At 40.4% G+C, this 23917-nt stretch overlaps 1 protein-coding gene across 2 annotated transcripts in view; it reads left to right on the top strand.

The window, feature by feature from the left end:
• The window catches only part of CNNM2 (cyclin and CBS domain divalent metal cation transport mediator 2), a 171919-nt gene that overhangs the window by 137215 nt on the left and 10787 nt on the right, over positions 1-23917 (top strand). For both annotated transcript variants that reach the window (XM_036769629.1, XM_036769628.1), the window contains exons 3-5: positions 3891-4028; positions 5834-6003; positions 22369-22462. In XM_036769629.1, the coding sequence (XP_036625524.1) occupies positions 3891-4028; positions 5834-6003; positions 22369-22462 (402 nt within the window). The remainder of the gene's footprint in view (positions 1-3890; positions 4029-5833; positions 6004-22368; positions 22463-23917) is intronic.

Here is a 23917-nt window from a genome sequence, read left to right as displayed (position 1 = left end):
ATATTATAAAGAAAAATAACTTTGAAAGGCTTAGGACCTCTAATTAACACACTGACCAACCACAGTTCCAGAGGACTCAAGAAAAAACATGCTGCCCACCTTCAGGTAGAGACATTCGTTGCAAGTTGAGGCTTATGTTTTTACTTTTGTTTTTTTGGCTATGGCTGAATGCAAAAATTTGTTTTGCTTGACTGTACTTGTTTATGGGTATTGTTTTGTTGTTTTCTCAATAGGACAGGGGATGTAGGAGGGAAAGAATTTGGAGTTGACAATTAAAACAAATGAGTTAAAGAAACTGCTACTCTGCAGCAGAAGCCCGATAAGTAGAAATCAATTTGGCTCTCGCTAACTAACAACTTTGTTTCTGCTAACCTTGTGTGGCCCCAAGACTTTAATCTTTTGGGTACTGCATCAGTACTGCATCTCTTAGTTTCCATCACTGCCTCTAAAATAAGTAATGTATGTACTCAAGAATGAAAGAAAAGGGACTTTGCAACCTTGTTCGAGGCTGTTTTTTCCTGCCTAGACATGTCTGTCTGACATGAACATAATTACCTTTGTCACACCATAATATTCCCGGAGCCTCTGCACATATTGAGGGCCCAAAAGTACGTCACGGCCATCTCCATATCCCTTACAACAGAGCCTAACAGTCTTGCACATAGTTGTCTTTCAAATGATAGTTGATGACTGATTGGCTAGATTTCTAACAGACAACTTCCATCCTACAGCTCCACAACATAAACTCTATTTAATAGTCCACTAACTCTATGGATCCCCCAAAAAAGAAAGAATTGTTTTTCCCCCTGTGTTAATGTGTATCTGACTAAAGGCCTACTTCAATGGCTGCTGAAGTGTTGGTGAATCTTACTAAGCTGGACACACTTTGAATATGGACCTGGTGACAGTCAATCTGTCATCAGAGAAGCAGCCTGGCTATCATCAGAAAGGTTGGCTTGGTGCCTTTTAATTTGTTTTTGGTCACAGCAACTTATGAAACTTTCTACTATGGCCTAAAGGAGATTGCAGCAGCCCTTGAGTTATTTAAGTGAGCATTCATCTGGATATAAAGGAGCATCAAAATGATATGAGTTATTATTGAGCTTCTGGTATAAGATCATAGGATCTTGAATGGGGGCGGGAGGGGGGGCTGACCTTAGGTATCACCTGGTCGTATCCCTTCATTTACAAATAAAGACATTGTCCCAGAGAGGTAAAACAGCTTCCTCAAACGTACATATAACAGTAGTAATAGTAGGAATAATAATTAACATTTATAGCGCACTCTAAGATGTGCAGAGTACTTTGCATATGTTATCTCATTTGATTCTCATGACAATCCTGTGAAGTAGCTATTATTATAATCTCTGTTTTACAGATGAGGAAACTGAGTCAGAGAACAATTAAGTCAGTTTCCTAGGGCCATATAATAAGTGTCTAAGGAAGGATTCTAATCCCCGTCTTTCTGACTCTAAGTTTGCTATGTTATGCCATCCTGCTTCTTAGAACACCCCGTTCTAAATTTACATCCTCTTAATAAATTCTTGCCAATCTTCATTGGTAGAGGGAGATTCTCACCTAACGATGAAATCGCAGGTCTCGTCCTTAATACTCTATCTCTAATAAATTTTTCTGAAAATTGACTCATGTTTTAATAATAACAATTTCCATTCTTAAACATATTCTCTGTATGTGACTTAGTGATGTGTGTATATACATGTACATATATACGTACACTGTGTGTCTGAGACAAATGACAAATTTCTTTTTTCCTAGACAGACCTGTAGAACTAACCCCATGTGATGCTCTTCATTCTGGCACCTCTCTCAGTGCTTAATGAATTTACTAGCTAATTTGAACTTATTGAAATATTGCTTTGTAATATTGTTCATGTGGATTTTATGTATGTTTTTCCACTTTCCCAGCAGTAAATGCTCCTTGAAAGCAGGTATTAAGTCTTCCAACCTCTTGTGGCATATCCTTTAAAGCCCATGGTAGCAATAATCATAATTCATATTGATAATTTCAGTTCGTACACTATATATATTTGAGGTTTACAGTACACTTTCTTGACAACCCAGCCAGGGTTTTTCCTAGTTTACAGATTTAGTTTACTGAGGCTTAGAGAGCTTAAATGAAATCGTTGATGGTCATGCAACAGTGTCAGCTGGGATTTAAATTCTAGAATCAGGTTTCATGAATCCATGAGCAGTATTCTTTTCATTCTGCCACACTGCCTCTCTTTATTACTGTATTACAGATAGCAGAGACTTAGTAAATGTTGATTGACTGATGTAGCTAATATGAGGTGTAATTCAAAGTATCATATCAGAGAATTTAAGTTAAATTTAATTCAGCACAGTAAGCTATATTTAGAGCACTGTACTTGGCCTTGGAGAGGCAAAAATAAAAACAATATATCCTTTGTCCTCAAGGAGTTTCTATTCTACTGAGGAAAATGCACAAATAAGGGTAGTACAAAGAAAATGAAGGAGACCACTGACAATTGGGGGATGAGGAAGGCTTCATGGAGGAAGTGGTGCCTGAACTGAGATTGAATGCAATAGAAGCATCTTGAGAGGAGGAGATGACAAGGAAGTTAATTACAGACGTTGAGGAGAGCTCGTGCAAATGGATAGAAGCAGGAGATGGAGTATGGAGTATTGAGATTGGGGAGCAGCTATTGGTCTGCTTTAGGCAGACTGTAAGTTACACAAATTCAGAGAGTTATGAAGGGCACGAAGTGCCAGGCTGAAAGGTTTATATTTTATCCTAGAGTCAGCAAGGGGCACCACCCAAGATTTTAGAGCAGGTCATCCACACTGTCAGGCCTGTCTTGTAAAGATTATGTTGGCAACTATGTGGAGAGTGGATTGGAGAGAATGACTGTAAACAATAATCCAGACCAAAGGTGTTACATGCTTCAACTAGGGTGTTGTATGCTTAGAAAGAAGGGGGGTGGGTCTGAGATGGTGTGTAAGTAGGCCTGATGAGATTTGGCAAATGTGATTATCAAGAGGGTGGGGAAGAGTCAAGAATGAATGACTCCAAGAGGACCAACCCAAGAGCCTAGAAGGATGGTGTGGTACCTGTCCATGGTGGAAACAGAGAAGTTAGGAAAGGGGAGGGGGAGACAGTTTAGGGAGAAAGATCATGAGTTCTGTTTATGACTGTTGATGTCTGGGAGCATGGCGCTGCTCTCATCTGAAATAAAGAAGTTTAGGCTAGTTTCAAGGAAGATACAATGAGTTCTTTTTCAGGTGTGTTGAGATTGAGGTGCCAATAGAACACATAAGAGAGGTCCAACCATTAGCTGATGATGCAGGATTATGGTTTTGGAGGAAATGAGGACTATATTTGTAGAATTGGAAGTCATGTACATATAGATGCTACTTAAAACTCATGGGAATAGATGAGGTCACCAAGGAAAAGTGTGTAGAGGGAAAATATCATGGAGAAAACCAGTGTGATCTACTGCATTTATGTCATGCACCATTTGTACAACTTTATTAAGAAAAGCTGTCCCTTGCCACCATATTTGTAAATTTTTAAAATGCATTTTCCAAAGGCTTTCATGAGCTAGATTGTTGCCGATAGGCAGCATTCTAGGGGTTTATTTTCATTACTCCATACTTGTGGCCATGCAGTTCTAGGGGTGGATTCTCTTTCTTCTTCCCTCCCCCTCCTTAGAGTGAGTGAGTGAGTGAGTGTGTGTGTGTGTGTATGTGTGTGTGTGTGTGTGTGTGTGTGTGTGTGTACAAGCACTCCTACAGAGACAGGTGTAACCTTTCTAACTGGTACTGACATTTTCTTTCACAGAGATCCCTGATCTCATGGAACAAACTTCCTTTTTTTTTTTTTCTTTCCTTTTTTCCTTCCCTTCCCCCAGCTGATAATAGGACTAAAAAGAAAGTGGCCCATCGGGAAAGGAAGCAAGATTTCTCTGCCTTCAAGCAGACAGACAGTGAGATGAAGGTTAAAATATCACCACAGCTGCTCCTGGCAATGCACCGTTTCCTAGCAACAGGCAAGTGCCGCTTATCACGGTTTGGAATCACTTGTTTCTCACCGGCCAGGACAGGGTGGGCTGTGGGGGGTGCTGGGAAATGGGGTGACAAATAATGCCACTTTTGTGTTTTGTTTTGTTTTGTTTTTCTTTTTAAACTCTCTCCTCTCCTGTGTTCAGTGTCGGCATGAACCCTCTGAGACATTTACCAGGGGTGGACCAGTAACTTTAAATTGGTCTGAAAGGTAAGGATGAACGTTAGTGCTGCCACCCTGCATGTACAGTTCATCAGGTTAACTGCTCGCAAATAAACCCCACGGTAGAGCCTGGACAGCATCCGGGTCCATTTGATTTAGGCAGTTGACCAATTCGCCTTGTTATTCAGCTTGCCTGGAAAGAACTGTGGATACCAGTGGTAAGGTAATACAGACAGCCTTACCAGTTTGTAAAGCAGATAGATTTTCAAAGTAAAATCTTTGACTCGCCTAGTTTTAATGAAAACAAGAATATCAAGTCTTTTACATGGATTTCTCGATGGCCTATTTCCATTAGTCACGTTACCCAATCCACCAATATGGCCGGCAGTGACTGATGCAGAGGTCAAGGTTGAATACACCAAAAAGACCGTTCCCATGCTCCCTCAGTGGCCCCTTAGGGGAAGGGTGAGCTTTGTCTATCTAGCAAGAGGATTGGGAGAAAATCTGGAACTGACCAGCGACTCCTTCGAAGACTACATCTACGCCGCCCCTGTCAGTAGCACCCAGTGTGCTGGAAAAATATTTTGAAAAGAAGAAAAATGGGATTCACGATTTTTATGTCTGAAATTTCCATATATATTCTTTTGGTTTATAAAAGAACAAACATCAAACTTAACTCATTATTGTTCTGCATTTTTGAAATTCTGATAGTATTGTTCTCTGCCATCTAGGAACCATTATTCAAAACTAAAGCGAATAAAGTTGTTCTTTATCTGGCTTTTAGGTTATTTTGTAGGCCTGGTCAAATGCGGCTCTGAGAATTTAGTAATTGGTATTCTTAACATTTATAATGAAACCACATTTTCCCCAAGTGTGATAACAACTGTGATTTTTTTTAAGAAAAATCATAAGTTGAATGCATATTAGCCTGTGATTATGTCTTCTTTGTGAATATCTAAATCTCTACACTTTTATTTCTAGTAATGTCAAAAGAAGGAAGAATTGTGAAAATGAGATTCTGACAGCATCTTGTGCTATGTGGGTGTGTGAGAGAGAATGAGGGAGAGAGAGAGTTGAAGAGAGGTGGGAAAGAAGGAAAAGGAAAGGGGGAGAGAGAAGAGGAAAAAAAGAGGAAGAAGAGAGAGAAAGAGGGGACAGGTGAGGGAGAAAGAGAGATAGGAGAAGAGACAGATAGAGATACACACAAAGACTGATCCTATATTTTAGGTACCTCCTGACCTTGGACTTGACCTGTGCTCTTCTGGGTCATTGTCAGACAAGCTGTGTTATGGCTCAGAGAAAGGCATGCTAGGGATCAGTGAGTCTGTTTCTGGTTGATAATCGCTTTCTCTAACTGGGAAGTCAGGTGCTCTTTGTGAAAATGAAAATTAATGAATGAATCAGGTTGATAAAAAGGAATAAAAATGAAACAAAAGAGAATTCAGTTTTTTCTGATTCTCCCAGGACCTAGGTGATCGAGCCCTTAGTGGATCAACAAGCAGACGTTTCATTAATATATTAATGCTTCATTTTGCATCCATGATCTCTTTTTACTCACTTTAGTGTTAATTTATACTATTCCCTTCCACATATTCAAAGTGTAATATCAAGTTGTGTTTATATCTGTAGAAGTAGAAGCATTTAGCCCGTCCCAGATGTCAGAGAAGATCCTTCTAAGGCTGCTAAAACATCCCAATGTCATCCAGGAGCTGAAGTACGATGAGAAGAACAAGAAAGCCCCAGAATACTACCTCTACCAGCGAAACAAACCTGTAGACTACTTCGTTCTCATTTTGCAGGTCAGAAGAATTATTTAATAGTAATTTCTCTTTTGGCACCCTTCCTTCTTTCCATCTGATCAGGCTTTTTAAACAATCTTACACTAGATGGACAAGAACCAAGGTTCCTGTGTCCTGCTTCATATGATCTTAGCTATGGAAAGCTCTAAGTGGTATCTTTGTTTTCATTTCATATCTGCAAATAGCCCCGGTAAAAAGTAATGTCAGTGATCATTTTTATATCTTTGACTGGAAGGCTCTTAGTAATTTGAGAAAGTATTGAGTCAAATAAAGAATATTTAGTGTGGTTGAATTTGTTGAAGAGCTTCAGAAGGTGAACTCAGCTGATCCAAACCCATAGTTTGACAGAATGACTAAAGGCTAATTGGTATGCATTTCTTAGTAACTGTTGCCCAAACAAATAGGGGTTTGGTTTTCCTGGGTTCCAAAGAGATCCTTTTCCCTTTTTTCTTATCTCTGCCATCCATCTGATATTCCAGATTTTTCCTTGGTGATTCCTAGATACTGACCAACCCCTGCCTTCTTCACTTTGAAGGTATTGTGACATTATGCTAGTCTTGCTGTGACATGACCAGCTCTAGTAGTTGGAAAGTAGATCCATCTGGGCCCATGTGTGATGACATGGTCTTCTAGTGTACATAATGACCTGGTGGGAGAATAGACACTTAGCCCAGAACAGTACTTGAGTATCTTGGATAAATTACCCTTTGAATCTGCCTTGTTCACCCAATCGATATGGGCTATTTCTGCAACATTTCAAAGATTTTCTAAGGTTTTCTGTGCAGCTTCATTGTCTGAATGTGGTTTTCTGATTTCTGGCCATGGTTTGTTGCATTCTAGAACAGAGATGGAGAAAATAGAGTGAAGAATGGGCATTAAATTCAGCTACCAGAATCATTTTTCATAAGCAAGAATGGTTTCTTTGAAAGTAACTCTTATATGAGCTTTTTCTCCTGGTTAGGAAAATTAGAATGAATTGTATCCATGTGTGACCCTTGGGCGAGCAAGGAACAAATGATTCTAAAAAATGCTACGCATTAAGGAGTTAACCTATAATTTTCACAAAGCTTTTCTATGATGCCTTAGTTGGAAGGGGTCTCTAATTCAATAGTTTGATAGCTACTCCAGCCACAGGCCTGGTTCCACCCTTGAATTCTAAATATATTTTTTTTTTACTTTGGAGATTCTCTGGAAGTGGATAGCATTTTTCATCATGAGTCCTTTGGAATTGTCTTAGACTGTTGTTTTGCTCAGAATAACTAAGTCATTCACAGTTGATCATCATAAAGTATTGTTATACAGTGTTCTCCTGGTTCTGTTCACTTCACTTTGCATCAGTTCATATAAGTTTTTTCCAGGTTTTTCTGAAACCGTCCAGCTTGTCATTTCTTATAGCACAGTAGTATTCCATTATAATCATATACTACAACTTGTTCACCTATTCCCCAGTTGATGGATATCTCCTCAGTTCCCAGTTCTTTGCCACAACAAAAAGAGCTGCTATGGAATATTTTTGTACAAATAGATCCCTTTCCCTTTTTAAAAAAATCTCTTTGGGATACAGACCTAGTAGTGGTATTACTGGATCATAGTGTATGTGCAATTTTATAGCTCTTTGAACATTGTTCCAAATTGTGCTCCAGAATGTTTGGATCACTTCACAATATAGTTGCCATGTTTTCAATCTCTTCCCATTTAGCAATTTGTCTGGTTAACAAATTGTAATATCATTTAAGTTGGGACTTTCTTACTGTTTTAAAATAATTAATTAAGTGTCTTTGATTGAGTCTTACTAGGTGCTAAGCCCCAGGCCCAAACCCATATCTACTAGGTGCTAAGCCTATGTGGGTGTGAATTGGTAACTAAGGTGGGACTCCAGGTGGGGCCAATGAAGGGAGGTCTGATTATATCTTTGCTCCCAAGTAGGCCCAAAACCCTTAGCTGTTAGGTGCTAAGTCAATGTGGCCGTGAAGCCCTCAAGGTCCTAGGGGGAGGTGCTAACTCCAGAGCCAATAGTAAGAGCTTAAGTTCTGGTTGCTCAAATGACATTTGATGATGGCTAAAGAGTGCATAAAAAGGGAAGACAACGCTGTTTGCTTAGGGCTCTCATTCTTGGTGGCATGCTGATGTGGAGACTCTGGGCGCTGTAGTTAAGAGCCCTCCAGCTTGCCTGGATGTTTGAACTTGGTTAAACTCTGGTAACTATAAATTGGGATTTGAATCAGACAAGGTCTGTCTATTGATGTTTGTAATTTGTTTGTATTTCCTCTGAAGTTCAGGGCGCTGGCTTTTTCCCCTGAACTGAGTGAATGATATTTGTATGTTGGATTAAAGTAAGATTGTTAACCCATTTATGTTGCTTTCCTTAGTAAAGCAGAGCAAAAGAACTTGGGCTTGCCTGTGAGCTGGTTATTGTTGGTTTTACACCCCCACAGCAGCTGCTAGCTGGATTGTTGCTACACAAATATATTATCCTTTTTAGTAAGATATTTAGTAAGTATTCCTAACAAATTTGCCATTTTTCATATTCATGTTGATAATGCTATGGGATTTTGTTAAGTGGGTATGTTTTTGGTTAAGAGGGATTCCTAGCAATGAGTGCTAAGCTGGTGCTGGCTACAAAATGATAGAATTAGGTGATCTTAGCTCTTTCAGGATAGCTAACTGCTTGAAGCACCTGTAAAATCCTAGAAATTGCTTTCCAGAGGTGTAACCAAGATGGCAGAATAGATGGAAGCAGTACAGTGAGCTTCCCGCCCCGCCCCCCCCCCCAAATACAACAAACTACCTTCTCCAAACAGATCTTGAAAACACATCCTGATGGGGAAATCCAAGACAAAGTTATAGTGAGTCATTTTTTCCAGCCTAGATCAGAATAGAGAGAAAGAGTGGCCTTTGAACACTAGGGATGGGGTCTGGCTGGAAGTATCATATGAGGAGCATTCTAGTTTAGGGAGAACCTATGTAGCTGAAAAAGCAGAGGTCCCAGAACCTTCCCAGGGCATCCCCAGACTCACACCAGAGCATTTCAACAGGGACTGGTACCAACTGAAAACTTGGTTGCCCATTACCCATTTCCAAATCGTAGAAACTTGGGGTAGGATTCCTAGCTAGGGAAGCCAAAGGTGGCGCATCAAGAAAGAAGCAGGTTCAAAAGCAAGCAGAAGCTGTAGGGCTCTGAAGCCAGTGGAGATGAATAACCAGGGCAAGAGTCCCAGACACAAAGGGAAACCTGTAACCGTGTCCCTCTGAACCTGCAGAACTTCCCAGCTGGCTGAGTCTAGCAGCTGTCTACCATTTCTCAGACCAAAACCCAGGTCAGAAACTTGCAGAGCTCATACAAGAGGGGCAGCAATCAGACTTTGCCCTGGATCAGCGCCACATATATAGTAATCACTATATAAATGTTAGCTATTATTATCATTATCACTGAAAGCTTGCAGGTCCCCAGCCTGAACTGTCTCTGAGATCCTGGAACAACACAATATTCAATACCCCAAGAATCTCCGATCAGGACGAGCCCAAAACTTCCTTCCAGAAGTTCACAGAACCTGGCACTAACATCAAGTTAGAAGTCAAGAAGTAAGCTGGAAGAATGAGCAAACAAAAAAAAAAGAATCCCACCATAAAAAGCTATTCTGGTGACTGAGATGCTCAAGATACAAATTTAGAAGAAGAGAATGACTCCAAAATACCTACAAGCAAAGATTCAGAGAAAAATATACGTTGGCCACAAAGTTCAACTAGAATTCTTAGAGGAGTTGAAGAAAGATGGTTTTTTAAAGTTTTAAAATGTTTTATAAATGAAACGAGAGGAAGAAATTGGAAGAGAAGTAAGAGCTTTGGAAGAAAGAATTGGAAAGGGGAATTAATGGCTTGGCTCAAGAGATACAAAACATTGCCCAAGCAACAAAGTTGCTGAAAATTCGAATGGACCAAATAGAAGCCAATGACTCATTGAGACAAGAAATATTCAAACATAAGGAAGAGATTGAACAAAATAGAAGAAAATATAAAGTATCTCATAGCAAAAACAACTAGCTGAGTAAACAGATCAAGGAGAAACACTTTAAGACTCATTGGACTATCTGAATACCAAACAAAGAACCTAGATACCACATTTCAAGAAATCTTAGAAGAATACTGCCCAGATCTGTCAGAACCAACGGATAAAGTAGAAATGGAAAGAATTTACCAGTAGCCTCCTAAAAGCAACTTCAAAATGAAAACTCCTTAATTCTTAATCTTAAATTCCAGAATTTTATAGGTCAAAGTAAAAATGCTACAAGCAAACAGAGAGAATTCAATACTAAAGAGTTACCGTGAGGATCACATATGATTTTGGCAGTCATTAGTATCTAGGAGTGGAAAGCATAGAATACCATATTGTAGAAGGCAAAGGATGTGGACTTAACAGCCAAGAATAACTTTTGCAGCAAAACTAAGTGTAATCCTACAGGGTAGAATTAGGGGTGGGAAGAATGGCTTTAATGAAATAGAGGACCTCCAAGCATTTCTGATGAAAAAACTTTGAAGTCAAAGATGAGAGTTAAGAAAAACATAAAAAGGCAATCACAATTGAACAGTGATAAAGGACTAAACAAGGATAAACTGATTATAGTCTAATAAGGAGAAATGATACACATGTTCCCCATGCAACCCTATCGTCAGAGATCATAGAGGGAGTCTAAGGAGACTGAAGGCCTGGGAGTGATTCTCTTATATTTTGGTGATCTTAAGAGAAGAATGGAAAGAGAAAGGAAGAGAAACACACTTGGCGGGGGGAGGACAAGGATGATTAGGGAAAATTATCCCACGTAATCAGGGTGTGCAAGTAGACAAGTAGAAACAAGAGGCGGGGTGGTGGAGGGGGTGGCACTTGAAACTCAGGCTCATCTGAATTGGTCAAAGAAGGGAATACACAAACAGCTGTGTATACATCTCACTCAAAATGGAAATGGGAAAAGTGGGAATTAGAAGGAGGGAAGTTTAAGGGAGGGATTAATCTTAAGCAAAACAAACTCTAAGGATGTGCAAAAATAGTTATAGCTTTTTTTGAGATGGCAAAAATGGGAGTCTGAGGGCATGCCCATCAAATGAGGAATGACTGAACAAGGTATGGTATATTATTGTGCTGTAAGAAATGAAAAAGAGGTGGTTTCAGAAACCATGACGATTTAATGTAAACTGATGCAAAATGAATGAACAGAACCAGACTAATTTATACAATGATATCAATATGGTAAAGAAAAACAACATTGAAAAAATAAGGAACTCTTATCATTGTAATGGCCACGTACTATGCCAGAGGACTAATGGTGAAACATGCTCCCCGCTTCCAGATAGGAGTGTGGGTGAATCAGCATTCACATAATGCCTGCTTTGTGCTAGGCACTTCACATGTACAGATATCTCGTTGGATCTTCACAACAATCTTGTGAGGTTAATGCTGTTATTATCCCCATTTTACAGTTGAAGAAACTGAGTCAAAAAGAGATGATGCTACTTGCCCAAGGTCACACAGCTAGTTGGTGTCTGTGGCCAGATTTGAATTTCAACCTTGACTCCAGGCCTAGTGCTCTTCTTCTTGTGCTTCCTAACTGCTTCCTTTCCAATAGAGAGGTAAAGGATGCAGAGTGCTGAATGAGATAGATATTTCTGACTATGGCCAAAGTAGACAGCATGTAGATCCAATTTTGTTTTTATTTAGTCCTCAGTGGGGAAGGTTGGAGTTATTTGGGAGAAAAGATGAGTTTTTGCTGATTTTTAAAAATATAATAAAATCATTTTCTAAAATATTATCCTAGCAAATTAGTGTAGCTTAAGCTGAGCTCAAAAAATAGTGCCTAGGACTTACACCTAAAAAATGTTTCTAATCTGAGCATTTATAGCCTTTATTGGTCCAACCCTCACTAACAGCTAAGAAGTACATTATATGAAACAAAACTGGAAACAAATCCACAACCCAAACATTAGTGACGCAGAATTTGAAAATATGCCATAACCTATAAGCCTGGACATCTTGACCCTCCCTACTACCCTCTGACTTCTCCTTTTGCACAAGCTATCCCCCTTAATCTTCCCCTCCCATCCTTTTCTTTAAACAATTTAAAAACCTCAAACTAATAAACAATGCAGTGCCCTTCCTTTGAGCACCGAATCAATAGGTTTCTGTTTTATCCATGTTGATGCCTTTTCTGTGGGATGTAGCCAGTATGTATGTATTATTATTATGTTTTCTTGTTGTTTAGTCAATTAGTTGTGTCCAGCTCTTTGTAACCACATTTGAGGTTTTCTTGGCAAAGATAATGGAGTGGTTTGCCATTTCCTTCTCCAGCTCCTTTTACAGATGAGGAAACTGAAGCAAACAGGGTTAAGTGACTTGCCCAGGGTCACACAGGTATTGTTTGAGATTTGAACTCAGATCCTCTTGACTTCAGGGCCAGCACTCTATCCACATTATAGGGTAAATGCAAATCTTTACAATGAGGAAGAATTAGGTAGTTCACTAATTAAGTTCACTAATTATGTTTCATTTTTTACTCCTAATCTCAAGGCTGATAGCCTATGACCATCTGCCTTAGTCAAAGAATTTCCATATGAAAATATTTGTTGACCCAGGATCCTTGTAGTCAAATTGAGCAAGATATAAAGTGTAAAACACATCTATAAAGTTCAAACTCAGTTTCAGTTCTTTTAAATGAATTTAAGTAAAAGAAAAATTCTTCAGTTAAGTGACTCTGGGAATAGAAGTATAAACAGAAACTAGGTTTATGAATTTAATTAGTTATCCTTGATATAGAGATAGTGATGTTGTTTACAAATAAGAAGAAAAAGGGGAAGCTACATCAACAAGGGACACTGAGGTGTTTGACTAGATTCCTTTCACTTGAAATGTGTTATCAGTGGGAAAAAACGACTTTTCCTACCAGAGCCGCAGGTTTTTTTTCCTTGCAGGTTTTCAGTATCTAAGAATAACACCAAGTTTTCTTCATCGTAAGCTCCTGATTCCCTGCCCACGTGCCCTGTCTGGTGGGTTGAGATGTGGCCCTCAAGTAGCATTATACCTGCAGATGCAGGTTTTCTTCATTGTCACCAAATATCAGATGGGGTGAGAAGAGGCCTGTTCCCATCCAGTAGAGGCCAGAGGTATATCTCAGGGTAGTGTAGCTACTGCTCCACCTGCTTATGGAAAAGGAGTATGCTCTCTACTGCCTGGCTTCCAGAGAAAACTTTGCGTTGTGCAGTCAGGGCAACACTGTGCTCAGACATAATATTTAACTCTCATAAACAAGTAGTGAGGCCATTCACATGGAATATTATGGAACCAGATAGATAACCTTTATGTAATGTTTCATTCTTCCATAGGGAGTGGTTGGTATTGTTGGCATTCTTATCTCCTCAGTAAAATAAGGAATGATAAAAGAGCGATTAACCAATGAATTAACAAATAGACAAATGAGAAGGCCAAGGTTGTCTTGGATGAACATCCTCCATCTTTGCTTGCATCTTAAATATCTTAATATTAATTGTTCTGGCTTTTCTTCCTTTCCAAGGCCAACTCTTGTATCTGTGCCCTCCCCTAGTATCTTCACCACCCCTAATCTCCATTGCCCCTTATATTATGGCTTCTGTTTCATTCATTCTAATGAATGAAACTAGATTTTTGAAGGTTTCTAGTCAACTCCTTATCCACAGTTCTTTTTTTTATTTTTATTTTTAGTTTACGACACTCGGTTCTACATAATTTTGAGTTCCAGATTTTCTTCCCTCACTCCCTCCCCGCCTCCCTCCCCATGACAGCATGGAATCCGATATTTCTTCTATGTATAACTTTGCATTGAACTTATTTACACACTAATCAAGTTGTGAAGAAGAATTATGACCAATGGAACGAATCATGAGATAGAAGAAACAGAACCAAAAAAAACCCCCCAAAAAAAGAGAGAAAAAAAAAGGCGAGCATAAAGTGTGCCTCCATCTATCTGCATTCATACTTCATAGTTCTTTCTTGGGATGTAGATAGCATTCTCCATCGTGAGTCCTTTGGATTCTTACCCACAATTCTAAGCCCTTTTTTAGTTCACATTTTACCTGATTACTTTGTAGCAATTGACTGCTCCGTCATTTAAAAACTCTCCACATCCCTTGACTACTTTGATGCTACATTACTCAAGTCTTGCTTTAAATATATATATATATATATATATATATATATATATATATATATATATATATACACACACACACATACATACATACATACATACATACATACATACATACATACATAGAGAGAGAGAGAGAGAGAGAGGCATTTGGTCCAAGATCTGTACCTTGGAGCCAAAGAAAACAAATCTAAACCCTCTTTCACATGGTATCTCTTTAAATATTTAAAGATAGCTATCATGCCCTACTCTTTTCTTCTCCAGGCTAGATGTTCTTTGTTCCTCCAGTTGATGCTTGCATCTCTCATATCCATTCCTATCTCTCCAGGCCCTCACCACCTCTTGCCTCCTAATTGATCTTGCCTCTAGTGTCTCCCCTCCCTAATCCTTCACATAGTTACCAAATCGCAAATCAGAGTGTATGTATGTGTGTGTGTGTGTGTGTGTGTATGTATGTACTACATGCATGTATATAAATATTATAATGCATGTATATATATACCCACATGTGTGTGTATACTTGTACACATAGTGTTACATGGTGAGAGCGCTGGAAATTGGCCTTCTCGGAGTCAGGAGGACCTGGCTTCACATCCTGACTCTGATATATTCTGCCATTTCCTTCTCCAGCTCATTTTACAGATGAAGAACCTGAGGCAAACAGGGTTAAATGACTTGCCCAGGGTCACCCAACTAGTAAGTGTCTGAGGCCAGATTTGAACTCAGGGAGATGAGTCTTCCTGACTCCAGGCCTAGCACTTTATCTGCTATGGCACCTAACCACCCAAATCTATACATGGGTATGTGTATATGCACAGTCAGCCAAATCAAGTAAGAAACCCAAAGGGCAGTGGATAGATGTATAGTAGACTTAAGTAGGCTTTACTGTATTACTATTGATATTTGTGTACAAAGAGCGGCACCTCAGGAAATGCATAATTGGAAATGGAGGTGGCCTGGACATATAGCAAGAATGAGAGAGAGAAGACGAACTTTCCAGGTGATGCAGAGGTGCTCAGGAAGTGTTCAAGGGCATCATGGTTCCAGTAGTTAAGATGTGGAGGAAAAAATTAATAACGTTACAGAGAAGAGTCTGCACTGTTGTTTGGAAGGACCAGAAAGAACTTTAACAACTGCCACCATCTAGTCTCCCCACTACAATATCATCCCATGGAGGGGGTGGGGTGCATTACCTCTGGATTTAGCCCATTCCCCATCTTGACAGCTTGAACATTACAAAGTCTTCCCATGCTTTGAGCCAGAGTTCCCAACAGTATTTGATATTTGTGAGTCTCATTAGTAAACAGTACTTACTTTGACTTATTGTGAAGCCTTTTCTATAGTACCCTTACGTATTGTATTTATCAATGTCTTAAAAAATACTTCCTTATAGTCATCTATCTTGTATTTATTGTCCACCTGAGATCATGGATCCATTGAAGCATTGACATCTGGATATCAGACTTATCTATCTGTCTATAGTTTAGCAGGATCCACCTTCCTGTCATTTTTGAAAATTGGGTTATTGCCCATGCCCAATTCCGTTGCTTCTCTTCAGTTTTTCACCATTCCTCAAAGATCACAGATAGTGATTCAGCAATCTCGGTACTCTGGTATGTAATTTGTTTGAGCCAGGTGACTTGAACTCATTAAAGTAGCTATCTCCTATCTCCTTTTCTTGAATTTCAGTTCACTGTTAACAATTTTTGTTTTTGGACTGAACATCATTTTTTAAAAAGAGAAAACAGAAGAAAAACAGCAGCTAAGTTCTGATTTCGCTGTCGTTTTTTAATGTAATCCCATCCATCCCAAATAGCAGGCCTATCTCTTTGTTGTTACCTTTCTTGGTGATCGTAACACTAAAAGCATTTTTAATGTTTTTAATGGCTTTAATGTTTTTTATAAACTTTAGCTCATTCGGGATTTAAGCATTCTAGGCACTCTTCTTATATTTCCATTCTATTCATGAATTCATTCTGTTATGTACCATTCTATATTATCTACATGTTCTTTTAAAACCTAATTTCAAAACAGAACAAAACTGAATTGTCTATACTAACTAAGCTTGACCCTAGAGAAGAGTTGAGAAAATACACTTCCCTCCATTCTTTGCAGAGGTTGAGGACCATGGGTATGGAATATTGACTCAGTTGGTGTGTTGGTTGTTTTTTTGTTTTGTTTTGTTTTTAAATTTATTTATTTATTTATTTTTAGTTTACCACACACGGTTCTACATAATTTTGAGTTCCAGTTTTTCTCCCCTCCCTCCCCCCTCCCTCCCGAAGACGGCCTGGAATCTCATATAACTGTCATGTATAACTTCGCATTGAATTAATTTATACACTAGTCAAGTTGTGGAGAAGAATTATGACCAATGGAATGAATCATGACAAAGAAGAAACAGAACCAAAAAAAAACCAAAAAACAAAACCAAAAACAAAAACAAAAGAGAAGCAAAATAGGCGAGCATGTAGTGCGCCTCAATCTGTATTCAAACTTCACAGTTCTTTCTCTGGATGAAGATAGCATTCTCCATCGTGAGTCCCCTGGAGTTGTCCTTGCACCTTACGTTGCTGAGAAGAGCGAAGTCTGTCAGGGTTGGTCCTCACGGAGTCCATATATCTGTGGTTGTGTACAGTGTTCTCCTGGCTCTGCTCTGCTCACTCAGCATTATGTCGTGTAGGTTTTTCCAGGTTGTTACGAAGTCCATATCATCCCCATTTCTTATGGCACAATAGTTTTCCATTACCTTCATATACCACAGCTTGTTCAGCCATTCCCCAATTGATGGGCATCCCTTTGATTTCCAATTTTTGGCTACCACCAAAAGAGCCGCTATAAATATCCTTGTACATATGGGTCCTTTTCCCGCTTGTGTGATTTCTTTGGGATACAACCCTAGAAGTGGTAATGCTGGGTCAAAGGGTATGAACATATCTATAGCCCTTTGGGCATAGTTCCAAATTGCTCTCCAAAATGGCTGGATCAGCTCACAATTCCACCAGCAATGTAACAATTGTTCCAATTTCCCCACATCCTTTCCAGCATTTATCATTTTCCTGTTTTGTCATTTTAGCCAATCTGACAGGAGAGATGTGGTATCTAAGAGTTGTTTTGATTTGCATTTCTCTAATCAGTAGTGATTTAGAGCATTTTTTCATATGCCTATAGATATATTTAATTTCTTCCTCTGAAAACTGCCTGTTCATATCCCTTGACCATTTCTGGTCATGTTATATATATATATATATATATATATATATATATATATATTTGGCTGGTTGGTTTTTTTGAACTGTTTTTTTTTTAAATGGCTCTATGGGTGCTGGGAGGGAAGAAATATATTTGAAAATGAAGGCAATATAAAAGCAAAAGATTTCAGTCAAAATGAGGTCTGAGTTCATCAGAAAGCTCCTCACGTAACCATTTGGATCCCCATAGATAGACATGCTGTGGTCCATTATTGAGATTTAAAGGGACTTCAGAGAAGAATTAGACGAGTTAATGCTGAAAGCACCAGCAGCAGGAATAGCATTTATGTAGGACTTTAAGATTTGCAAAGTACTTTACACATGTTATTTCATTTGGTGCTCACAACCTTGTGAGGTGGTTTTTAATTTTATCCTGATTTTACAAATGAAGAAACTGGCAGAAGCAGGCCAGGTGGCCTAACCTCTCAGGATAATACAGTTAATAAATATGTAAGTGAGATCTGAATTCATGTCTTCCTTCTCCAAGTCTGGCACTCTATCAGCTGTACCACCTTGCTGCCCTTTAAACAATAGCAGGAAGAGGGCTTTCTCCATAAAGTTGTGATAGGTTGCTTCCAGGACTTAGCACATTTAATCAGTTCTTGAAATGGGATAGAATAAGAAGAGGAGGCAAGGTACCAAGCAGAGGAGGGTGCATGATGTCCTGTTACTTGAAAGAATATTCTACTCTGCAAGACACCTTCCCATTTTAATTCCATGCTAGAATTGCTCATGGTAATAGCTTATTGAGCCAGATTCCCTTTTTAGAGTCTCAGGCCATAGGATCATTCTCACCTCTATGGAATGCCCTCCCTCTTTTCTTCCCCCTTCTAAATCCTACCTATCCTTCAAGGTTCAGTTCAGATCCTACATAGTTGAGGAGGCCTTCCCTGATATTCCTTTCCTCTGAATCTCCCTAGCCATTACTGTCTATAAGTAGGTGCTTACCACGCATGACTATCTTTGTGAGATCTTATTGTATTTGGCTTATGGCATAGGACCATACTTGCATGTCAGAGGTGAGAGAGACCTCACAAGTCAACTAGTCTAAGTAACAAAATGAACAGGAATCCCTTTCACAACATCCTAGACAAGTGGTCATCCAAACTCGACTTGAAGCCTTCTCATAACGAGTACCTCTCTAACCAGACCGCTCCATTTTGAGTTAACTTTCATTGTTAGGAAGCTTTTCCTTATATGGAACCAAAGTCTGTTTCTCTGAAATTTCCACCATTTGGTCCGAGATCTGTACCTTGGAGCCAAAGAAAACAATTCTAAACCCTCTTTCACATGGTATCTCTTTAAATATTTAAAGATAGCTATCATGCCCTACCCCCAAGTCTTTTCTTCTCCAGGCTAGATGTTCTTTGTTCTTCCAGTTGATGCTCGCATCTCTTATATCCATCCCCATCTCTCCAGGCCCTCACCACCTCTTGCCTCCTAATTGATCTCCTTGCCTCTAGTCTCTCCCCTCCCTAATCCTTCACATAGTTACCAAATTGATATTCCTGTAGCACAGATCTGCTGTGTCACTCTCCTGCTCAAGAAACTCTTGTGGCTCCCTCTTCTAGGATTAAAATACAGACTCCTCTGTTTGGCTTTTAATACCTCACAATCTGGCTCCAGCCGAAATCACACAGGTATGAAAGGAAGTGCTAGAATTTTAACCCAGGCTCTCCAATTTTAAATTCAGCGTTCTTTCTATAAACCATAAAAATAACGCTCTCCGCCAAGTGTCTTTTGGGAAAATATGTTTTTTATCCTGAGTTTTACACCAGATAAAATGAGTACTTCCATACCCAAAGTAGAATATATTGATAATGAGAGTAGTGCATGAAACTGTGAATCTCTGTTGTGTAGTTTGCTTTTCTTTGTAAGTATGTAATAGATGCAGCTGTCCTGATCATGTGTTTTCTTTTGAATTTTCTGTTTGCTTCTGTAAATTTTTTAAAAAATGCTTCCATGACCTTATATCCATTCTTTCCCTTCCTTCCTTCCCTTTGTCTTTCTCTCCCTCCCTTCTTCCTCTCTCTCCCTTTTCCTTCCTTTCTCTTTTTCCTTCCTTTCTTCTTTGACTGTACAATTGCTAGCACTCATCCATTGGAGGAAAAAAAAATTAGGAAAAACAAAACCCAGAACAAATTTGCATGTTAGTCATGTCCAAAAATATATTTCATTCTTCATCCTGAGTCTATCACTTCATTATCAAGAGGTGGCTAGTCAGTCTTTTGGAGTCTGACGTTTCATCTATCAAATTTCTGAAGTCTTTTAGAATTATTTTCCCCTGATATTGTTGTTATCAAATAGTTCTGCTGGTTTTGCTTACTTCACTTTGAATCAGTTCATGCAAGTCTTCCCAGGTTTCCTTTTCATAATTTCTTACTGCACAACAATGTTCTATTATATTTACATGCCATAATTTGTTCCCCTAGCTGCCAATTGATGGGTGCCCCTCAATTTCTCAGTTCTCTTCTATAACAAATAGAACTGCTATAAATATTTTTGTATTTATGTTTTTCCCTCTTTTTTTATTTTTTTGGAACATAGACCCAATAGTTGTATTGCTGCATCAAAAACTATGCCATTTGGTTCTAAATTGCTTTCCAAAGAGGTCTACCTTTGAGGCTGTATTGCAAGTTTCTCTCCTTCATGTAGTCTATATTATAGTCAAGTTGGCTGACTTGCTGTTTCATACATGTGGCATTTTATCCCCCATGCCTCAGGCCTGACATTTTTTCTCCTCACTTCTACTTCACAGTATCCCTAGCTTCCTTCAGGGTTCAGCTTATTTGATAGCTCCGACAGGAATCCTGTCCTGGGCCACCTCCCCTTCTCTACCAGCTGCTACTGCCCTCCCCCTTAGAAATTGTTCTATATCACTTCATATATATTTATTTTTCTGTGTATATGTTGTTTTCCTACAACACAGTGTTTTTGAGGACAGGGACTGTTTGTTTTTGCCTTTGTATTCCCAGAATTGGCACAGTATCTAACATATAGTAGGTGCTTAATGCCTATTTAAAAAAAATTATAACCATCTTTTTTATATCACCTTCATTTCCAAATATATTGCTCCACACACCTCTTGTTAAAAAAAGAACAAAATCAATTGAGCAAAAGTAATCAACACATTAGCTGGGTTTGACAATATGTACTATGTTCCCTGCCCATTCACCTCCGCATGTCCTGCCATTCTTCCTCTTGACATGCTCCACCTTGTCAACGTCCTTCCTAATATATGGAGGCCAGAAGGAAAAATAGTTCTTGTCAGTGACATTCGAAGTACCTTGAGGTTAAGGGTTTGCCTTCACTTCTTTTTCCCCCTTCACATCACCTGGTGTGGAGCTTTGCATATAGTAAGCGTAAGTGAATATTTCTTGTTTGAAGTCTGTTCTGCCTGTAATGTAAAATCAATCTGAGAATGCTGCTAGCTCTGCAGGTCTCTGACTCACTTGTCTCTTGTGACAGAGGCTATCTGAGTGAGGGATGCTTGTCACTAAGTGAAAAAGACTGAGAAAGCAGAACTTGAAATGTTTCTTTGAGAACGGGCTTGGGAGAGGGGAGAGATTTAATGAGGAAGGTGTGTGTGTGTGTGTGTATGTGTGTGTCAGGGCTGCTCACTCCAGAAAGGCCCTCCTTCACGGATAACTGTTTCTTTTGCAGATGACACTGGTCACAGGGATCTTTTTAATCCTTTGTTTGGAGGCCCATAACTTAACTGTCCACACAAATGAAGTTTAGCTAGGTAGGTAGCAGAGAGGTAGATACAGACAGAGTCAGGAAGGAGATAGGGAAGAGAAGGCCTGAGCCTTCAGCTGAGTTCCACTTGCCAGAAGGATCCAGTCTCAAGTTGCCAGTCCTTGGTTGTGAAGAGAAGGAGGTCCCGATGGTGTTGATTAGGACGTACATGGTTGTCTGGGAGAGGAAGGACTACAGAGCCTTAGTTCTGGAGACATCCTTTGCTTCAGGGGTCAGAACGCCACTCTGCCATAGGAAAGCCGCAATCCCTGCTTTGTGGCCAGTCCAGTTTGTCCGCTTTGCCATCTAGCCTCAGCTTATATCCTGACTTCCAAAGTGTATGGCTCATTCCCAAGAGACACCTGACTGAGAGCGTTATTTTTATGGTTTATAGAAAGAACATTGGAGAGCCTGGGTTAAAATTCCAGCACTTCCTTTCATACCTGTGTGATTTCCGGCAAGTAATTTCACTTCAATGAGCCTTAGTTACATTGTCTATAAAATGAAGGGGTCCGAGTCCTGCTCTAAATCTGTGGTGCTGCAGGAATGAGGACGGTGCTGTTCAAAACCCACAGTGGATTGAGAAGGTCGTTTTTGCTCGGAAAGGCCTAACTGGAGGTAGGATCAATATATAGATATAGATGTGTACACACACACACACACACACACACACACAGAGTTATATATCTGTATATATATATATATATATATACATATATATGTACACACACACACACACAGTGTGTGTGTGTGTGTGTGTGTGTGTGTGTATACAGCGACCATGGCCAGAAATGGAAGACGCTTTTGTTACGTAGGTCACACAATAGTAGCCAAAACTAAATTTCATTTTTAAAAACGCTCAACCTTGGCCTTTTTCTAAGTGGAGAGGCGGGAGGGCAGAGAGGGCAAGAGACGGACAATAACTCATTCCCATTTTACAGATAAGGACGCTGAGGCAGCGGTGAAGTGGCTTGCCGGCATGCCCAGTCACGCAGCTATCAATGGGGGCGGGGGGAGGGCCGGGGAAGAACTCACTGATCCCGGAGCGCTCTGTCTCACGTCGAAGACGCTTGGCTGGGAGCAAAGGTTTTCGTAGCTGGGCGAGGACGCACCCGGCCCTCGTGGGGGAGGGGGAGGGGATGGGGTTGGGCCGCTCCAGTCTGCCCACCGGGCGGGGCCGTGAGACTGTCCTGTTGTTTCCCCCACAGGGGAAAGTGGAAGTTGAAGCCGGGAAAGAAGGGATGAAGTTTGAAGCGAGCGCTTTTTCCTACTACGGCGTGATGGCGCTCACGGCGGCTCCAGGTAGGTGCGGCCGGCGGCCACAGCCTCCCCGCTCTGTGCGAAGCCGGCTCCGGGCTCTGCCCGCCCTGCCCGCTGCAGCCCTGGTCGGCGGAGCCACCTCCAGCGCGTTCGCGTGTGCCAAAGGTGGTGCTAGGGCGCCACCGTGCGGACTTCAGCCAGAACTTCGCGCTCGGGAGGCCGGTGTGTGTGAGCCAAGTGATCCCCCGTCGCCCGGGGCGCGGGGCGCTCTGCCTTGGGACCCTCTGGGCCACTCGCCCGCTTCCTCCAGACTGGCTTCAGTGCCCCTGGAGAGAGCCTATCCCAAGCACCCGGCCTTAGGGCAGCTCCTCCCAGAATGCTCGGGTGAAACCCGCGTGGGGGGACGGGCGGTCGGTGGGTCCAGGCTGGGTGATGGGAAGGGAGGCAGGTGCAGGGAAAGCCTTTGGTCGAGCGGCGCCTTGCTGCTTGCCCCAGGTTAGGAGGGTGTTTCAAGGAACGTTATTACTCATTCTAACCCAGCTCCTCCAGCACACAGGAAGACGAAGCCACGTAAGGGCCGAAATTGCCCAGAGTCACACGAGTTAATGACCAGACCAGCCGCCAGGCGTGTGGGGCCTTCGTGGGGTCCCATGATCCTTCCCACTCGCATAGTCTCCTTTACAAGCAGGACTAGGGTTTTAAATGTCGAGAGTCAGTTGCAAATACATCATTTAGAACATGAATTTTAAAGTAGCCTTCCCTTAATTTTTTTTAATTAGATACAACTCCTGTCAGAGATTCTCATTCCAATTACTAATAATCATGAATAAGAGAATAAACATTCCATAAGACCTCCCCAAAGTGCATTGGGAGAGGATGGTTCTGGTCACTGGGACCACTGGAAAAGGCCCTTTTCCTACCGGATGCTGGTGCAACTGGCCAGAGGGCCACATTCCTTTCCATGTGAATGCATTATAGTTTTTAACAAAAGGAGAATGCAAATAGATCATAACATTTGTTTGTTTATTTAGGATTTATAACCTGCCTCCTTCTGAAAAGGATTTGAAGTGGTGGCAGGTCAGATCATTTATAATTGGACTAATTAAAAATGGAAATGAAGATAGGAGCCACAAAGTGCTTGCTGAAGACAGTGATACTGCCAAGTTTGTGGGTCAAATGCTTGTTTTTTTTTCTTTCTTGAGTTGAGAATGTCCCCGGTCCTAGTTTGGCACTTGTTCACTCTATGGTCTTTTGTTGGCTGGACTAACTGTTACCCTCTTGCACTGCCATGTGTGTTTGTAAGTCCTTCAGAACAGCATGTTTTGAAATGTCAACTGGAATTGAGTATTAAATAGCTTAAGAGATTTATGAGTCAGTGAAGAGGAAAGGGAATGCTTTTTTCTCCTCCTCTTCCTTCTCCTCTTTGAAAGCAGCGTGTGTGTCTCTTCTTTATTATAGAAACTATATAGTCCTTTGTGTTTCCGGAGGTTATTAATG

The sequence above is a fragment of the Trichosurus vulpecula genome, chromosome 8, assembly GCF_011100635.1.
Source record: "Trichosurus vulpecula isolate mTriVul1 chromosome 8, mTriVul1.pri, whole genome shotgun sequence".
NCBI classification, from domain to species: domain Eukaryota; kingdom Metazoa; phylum Chordata; class Mammalia; order Diprotodontia; family Phalangeridae; genus Trichosurus; species Trichosurus vulpecula.
The sequence above is the reverse complement of the archived record's forward strand: the minus strand, read 5'-3'. Positions and strand labels throughout refer to the sequence as shown.